Source organism: Sinocyclocheilus anshuiensis, unplaced genomic scaffold (genome assembly GCF_001515605.1).
Source record: "Sinocyclocheilus anshuiensis isolate Anshui unplaced genomic scaffold, SAMN03320099.WGS_v1.1 scaffold2664, whole genome shotgun sequence".
NCBI classification, from domain to species: Eukaryota; Metazoa; Chordata; class Actinopteri; order Cypriniformes; family Cyprinidae; genus Sinocyclocheilus; species Sinocyclocheilus anshuiensis.
The window spans coordinates 39,548-46,064 of NW_015542503.1; the positions used below are offsets into that span (position 1 = coordinate 39,548).

At 36.8% G+C, this 6,517-nt stretch overlaps 1 protein-coding gene across 2 annotated transcripts in view; it reads right to left on the minus strand.

The window, feature by feature from the left end:
• The window catches only part of LOC107694207 (stress-associated endoplasmic reticulum protein 1-like), a 7,337-nt gene extending 3,556 nt beyond the window's left edge, over window positions 1-3,781 (minus strand). Inside the window, exons 1-3 of one of the 2 annotated variants that reach the window (XR_001634831.1) lie at window positions 3,540-3,781; window positions 1,291-1,366; window positions 56-191 (exon numbers count right to left, since the gene is read on the minus strand). Coding sequence is in view for 1 of the 2 variants with exons in the window: in XM_016493846.1 (XP_016349332.1) it covers window positions 151-191; window positions 1,291-1,366; window positions 3,540-3,623 (201 nt within the window). In the remaining variant the exon portion in view is untranslated. Of the gene's footprint in view, window positions 1-6; window positions 192-1,290; window positions 1,367-3,539 lie in introns of those variants that run through there. The other variant, XM_016493846.1, reaches the window with a different exon arrangement.
• Between the last annotated feature and the right edge of the window lie 2,736 nt (window positions 3,782-6,517).

Consider the following 6,517-nt stretch of genomic DNA (forward strand, 5'->3'; position numbering starts at 1 on the left):
CCAGGATATATAAACCTGTACACACACACACACACACTCACACTCACACACACACATAAAATCAGCAGTAAACAACTGAGAGATGAACAGAAGAAGTGAACGACTGCATGGAAGATCAGTGCTGGAGTTCAGACGTCTGCAGATGGACGCTCACAAGCCCTGCCTGATGCTCTGGATGATCTGGAAGATTGCTAAAACCCAAACAAGCATCACATTACAGCCTGATCGCATCACATATAACAACATTAGCATCGTCATATTAAAGCCTGTGTCACGACTAAACAATGCAGACTGCACAGGGAGACACAGACATGAACCAAAACCTCCTATTCTAATAGTTGCATGGATAAAAAGAAAGAAAAAGAACAATTATAATGCATATTTTGACTCATATTAAATATTAAAGAGTCCAAAGTTAAAGCAAGACACCACGGGAAAATATGATAAAAATGTCACTAATAAATATCACCATAGTTAGTGATTACATTTTTAAAAAATGTTCATGCTCATAATTCACATTTGGTTATGTTGTCATATTAGAGTTAAAGTTTTCTTTACACTAGTCTGAAAGAAGAGACACTTCTTTCAAAAATTGAGCAGTGCATGAAAAAACAGTGTTTTGACGACTGGACAGACTGTGGATTGTTGATCTTACACTGTAAGAGGATCCCAGGACACAGCAGGTTACATTTTAATGCCCCAGTAACATTTTTAGCTGTTAAAAACCACAGGATTTAATATGACGTCCGTGAAACAACAGCCTCGTTATGTACAGCATGCAAATAACCTAAAGGATAAACGCACAGATCAGACTCTGTGTAAATAAACACCACGTTATTCATGCAGGTGGAACATCAGCTAGATCTGAGGAGAAGCATATTCTGCATCACTGAGGAAAGAAAACAACAAACAACAAATGGGTGCCGTCAGAATGAGAGTCCAAACAGCTGATAAAAACATCACAATAATCCACAAGTAATCCACAGCACTCCAGTCCATCAGTTACCATCTGGAGAAGACAAAAGCTGAAACACATCCAGCATTAAGACGCTTTTAAGTAAAACACCATAGAGTCCATAATCCATAATAACGCTTCCTCCAGTGAAAAAGTGTTCTGGTTGCTGAGACACTGATGCAGTGCTGCATTTCTCCAAACCTGATGAAGAGACAAACTCATCCTAATCTTGGATTGGCCTGAGGATGAGCACATTTTAATTTTTGGCTGAACTATTTCTTTAAGAGTATTGATGAATCTGATGTAATATACATAGAGCTGTTTTCACGTCTCACCTGATCCACAGACCACAAACACAAAGAGCGCGAGGAGCCACGGACCCACCGGAGACTTCTCCTCATTCACCACACGCTGCAGGACAAACACATTCATACACACGTCACTAACACACACACATCTACTGCTCAAACACATGCAATCACAAGCTGAAGGGTACGAGGTTTGTGCCAAAAAACAGTGGACTAAACATTAGTCATTGTGTAATTGTTAAGATAAGTTATGTTGACGTTCGATGTTACCACTGTTCTGCTGAGACTATTTCCAAAAATTATGGCGCTCCAAATGTGCCAAAAAAGCATTTTGCACAATACATTTGTCTATTTATGTGTTCTAGTCTGCCTGGGAAGTTCATATTTATGTATCTAAGTCGTAATTATGACTTTAAATCACTTTGGCCAGAGTGAGATTGCGAAGTACCTTTTCCTACAAAAACAAAATCGGCAAGATTTTAACCTTACTTCTACAAAACGATGAATAAAGAATGAGCATCAGTGCGTTTTTGCTTTATTCTGTTTTTATTTCATTTATAAAGTTGCTGTTACTTGAATCATTATATAAAGAGTTCATTTGCAAAAAACGATAAATGGCACTTTAAAAAAAAAACAAAAAAAACGCTGATTGCCGTGCATTATTCTCCACATATAGCGTGATCTGAACCCTAAACACGTTTTGTCAAAAAAGCCGGTTTTGTCCACTTTCAAGGCATCGTGAGTTCACGTTTTACTGCAGAAGCCGATAAGCGCCTTGTTGTTTTTGAACAGAAGCCGATAAGTCCATTTCAGCCAATCAGCGCGCTGTATTCAGGTCAGGTGACAAGGCTACTTTCACTCTGAAAACACGTGCTAGCTGAGAGGAGTTTCGTCAAAGCTGACTAAAAGTGATCGAGGATCATTTCGACGCACTTGATGAACCTGTGATATCTTCTTCAGGGCGAAAAAGGAAAATAAAAGCTGAAACGTTTTCACGGAAGCTTGCGAAAGCAGCGCGTTACAATGTTGAGGAAAAAGCTCCGTGTATTGCGTTTAATCACATCCATACAGTTTATGATCACAACAACAACGTTTGTCAGGCGTCTACATTATCATCTGAGGAGATTACAAAGATTAAACCAGTGTTTTTTAAACTCTAAAACATGAAATGTGGAGTTATCTGCGCTTGCTATAAAACAAACTTTTAATATGTAAAAAAAAACCAATTTCAGTTAACTTTAATTTTGTAAATTACCTGTATTTGTTTAAGTTATTATTACTTAATCAAAACAACCCAACTGCAGTTTGATTCATATTACTTGGAATGCGCAATAAAAAAAAAATGTAATTTCTTAAAAAAAAAAATTTTAAATGGAGTTATCGGTTTTTGCAAATGAACTCTTCATATATTCTACAGTAATTGCACAATACTATCGTATAATTCATCGAACATTCGTTCAAAGATATCTGGTTTTTAGTAATGTTCTAAAAATGTTACCACATAAACATTATCTGTAGATTGTTAACGGCATGTTTTTTTCCCCCAAAACATTTTAATGTCTCAAATTTGTAAATGTTGCTACTTATTTCAGAACGTTCAGAAAACATACAACAGTAGTGTTCCCATAATGTCTGCAACATGATACAGATGGAATGTTCGGTTAACGTTTGCATAACCAAGAAAAAACATGCGAGTGGGCATTATAAATGTTTAGAAAACAACATTCGTTTTCATAACTTCATATCATATTTTTAGCTGAGAAAGATAAATTCATCTGAAAGGTTTGGGACACTCATTATTGACAAATCTAAGTGTTGTGTTTGTTTACCTGGATATCTGTCAAATGTGCTGCAGAACGTTCACTGAGCGCTGAAACTTATAAAGCACAAACTGAGCTAAAACAACAGCAGACATAGACAAATGTATTGCGAAAAGCAATAAATATTTTTAGCATAAATATAACGCCATATTTTGAGAGCCTGATGTGTGCGTTTGAAATATTTATTGTAATTACTGTAGCATAAAGTAATGGAATAAAATACATATTCCATAATAAAATGGTAATAACACGTTTCTTCTGATATATGGCACTTTATTGTTATTTCAGAGAATACCATAGTAATACCATGGTACTTTTTTCTTAGCGGTGATTGTGTATTTTATGTGTGTGTGTGTTTATTGGTATATGGTGTGTGCGCAGTGTGTGTATTTATGCACATCGAGTATATCGTTTATATTTGATGATACGCGTTCGTTCGTGCGCGAGAGCCGGTACCGTGGTTTTCTGCACGTGTCCTCTCTGTGTGATCGTCTTGCTGTGTTTCTCGTTCGCTACTTTCATCCGCTGCACCGCCGACATGATGCTGCCGCTGCTGGAACGCGTCGCGGTTGGCGGAAGATCGCGCTGGGCCGGTAAACGGAGCGTATTTGACCGGTGATTCGGTTCCGTTCCAGTCGCTCAAGACGAGCTGCGCAGCGGCGCTCTCACGTGACCCGGGGCAGGCCCCGCCTCCTCGTTACGTCACACTAAGCCACAGCTGACCGTTTCGACCGATCGGATCATTTACACTGGAACCGCACTGATTGATTCAAACTCAAACTCTTGACTTCAATCCAAGCGATTCACAAGCGAAAAACAGTTTAAAAGAGCCATTCATTTTCGAATTTCGACATCACTTGTAATGATTTTAAAAAGCACGTAGTGATGAGTGAAATGGAGCTTTTCGAAATCCGTCGCAAAATGATTCACTGTGTCGAAGTGCTCCGAATCATTTGATTCGGATCGGAGCGGGTTCGTGAATCATTTGATTCGGATCGGAGCGGGTTCGTGAATCATTTGATTCAGATTGGGCACGCATAGTGAATCTTTTTTCTCTGATTTCTTTTTTATTATTATTATTAGTAGTATTATTATTAAACAGTACAACATCAAACCATTAAGACAGTCAGTTTAAGTTAGTCTATATTTTCCTAACAAAGGTTACTGTACCCAATATGGGTTAAACATGGGTTATTCTTAGCGATTGTTGGGTTATTTCTATAATAATACATCCATTTTTACATTTGATGTGATTGGTGATTGGTGGAACAGAAGATACAGTAAGTTAATATATCTGCATGAGTAGATCCATGTATGTGTCAGAATACACTTAAAAATAAGAATGCAAATAAGTGAGTCACTGAGTCATTTATTCAATCGATTCTTTCAGAACGCAAATTCATTGGGAAACTGCTGTGTGCTTGTCTCTACAGTTTAAATCACTTAATCACTTTTCTTGTTTATTGAATTGTTGCGCTGACACAAAGAAACCACAGACCAAAGTTATAACCAAGCTGTTCATATAATCGCTCTAAATGCGTGTGTGTCCATGGAAGACTGCATATAATTTTATAATTAAGTATCTATATTTGTTGCTTCACAGTGGCAGAGCTCAGTAACAACCTAATCTGACAAATGGCAAAATCAGTATTATAGAGATGAGTTATAGAGTAAGTTACAGATTCCTGAAGCAGCTGAAGGTTGATCAGTTTACATGCCAATCAGAAGTACCAGCCTCAGTCCAGAACACAAGTCTGAATCCAGATTCATAATTCTTGACTGATTTTGTTTTCACATTAGAGTTTGATTCTGGATTTCTCTTTTTATCGCTCCATAAATCAGAAAATACTGTCAACAGACAGAAAACAAACACATTTTCACCATGTTTTTAGGAGTGAAATGTTGTATAAATCAGTGTGAATGAGATATGAACAAACCTTCAGAATATAGAGAGGAATAAAACTGTACAGTTTGGTGTTTGTAAGAGAAAAAAAATCCTTAAAGATTGAAATCTACAGACATAAACAGAGAAAGAGAATTTGTTTATTATTATTATTTATTTAAGCATCAAAATACCCTAAATGTGAACATGTTCTATTGGGAATCTGTGGTTTCATTGGAAACAGAGTTTCAGAAAGCTTTGAAAAACAACAACAGCTCAGATGTTAAATAACATTTATAGACATCACACAAACAAGTTTAAACTTGTGTTAAATACTGAGAAAAAGTTCCCACTCACAAAAACTCTGAACAGAAGCTCTGTCACGTCAAACATGCTAAACACGGTAAACACAACTGACTGGACAATCAGCCAGGGGTCACACACACACACACACACACACACACACACACACTCTCACTCACAGTATTTCCATCTGATTCTGACAGATTTCATTGAATTTCATGAGCGAGTAGAGATGTCGAGCGCGCATGCGCAGCACGGGTTTCTTCTGCACATCAGTACTGCGTCGCGTCTGCGCAGAAACTCCGAAACAATCATCAGTTCAGATTAGAAGCTTGTGCGATTAATATTAGACTCATTTTCTGGAATTGCAAGCTAAAATAATAACGCGAGGAAGCCAAAGTAAGAGTTAAACTCATGCGAATGGCTATAAATCTAACATAGTTTCTCACCAACAAATACTATTGGTGTTATTTTGACATTTGCCCAAGTATGTCACGTGTTATTTAAAAAACTGATATTCTGTGAACTACTGCATAAACACCACTGAACAGCAGTGTGCTAATCACTCAATATTACACAGATATCAGCATACCTCCCCAGATAATTAATCAGAAATATTTAAATATGCAAATGAGGCATTATCTAATTAAATTTGCATACATTTCCAGCACATAAATCTGAACATTAGATGAATCCAGGTTCATATTAGAGTTAAAGGTTTTTGGGTTTCTCTTTTTATCGCTCCATAAATCAGAAAATACTGTCAACAGACAGAAAACAAACACATTTTCACCATGTTTTTAGGAGTGAAATGTTGTATAAATCAGTGTGAATGAAATATGAACAAACCTTCAGAATATAGAGAGGAATAAAACTGTACAGTTTGGTGTTTGTAAGAGAAAAAAAATCCTTAAAGATTGAAATCTACAGACATAAACAGAGAAAGAGAATTTGTTTATTATTATTATTTATTTAAGCATCAAAATACCCTAAATGTGAACATGTTCTATTGGGAATCTGTGGTTTCATTGGAAACAGAGTTTCAGAAAGCTTTGAAAAACAACAACAGCTCAGATGTTAAATAACATTTATAGACATCACACAAACAAGTTTAAACTTGTGTTAAATACTGAGAAAAAGTTCCCACTCACAAAAACTCTGAACAGAAGCTCTGTCACGTCAAACATGCTAAACACGGTAAACACAACTGACTGGACAATCAGCCAGGGGTCACACACACACACACACA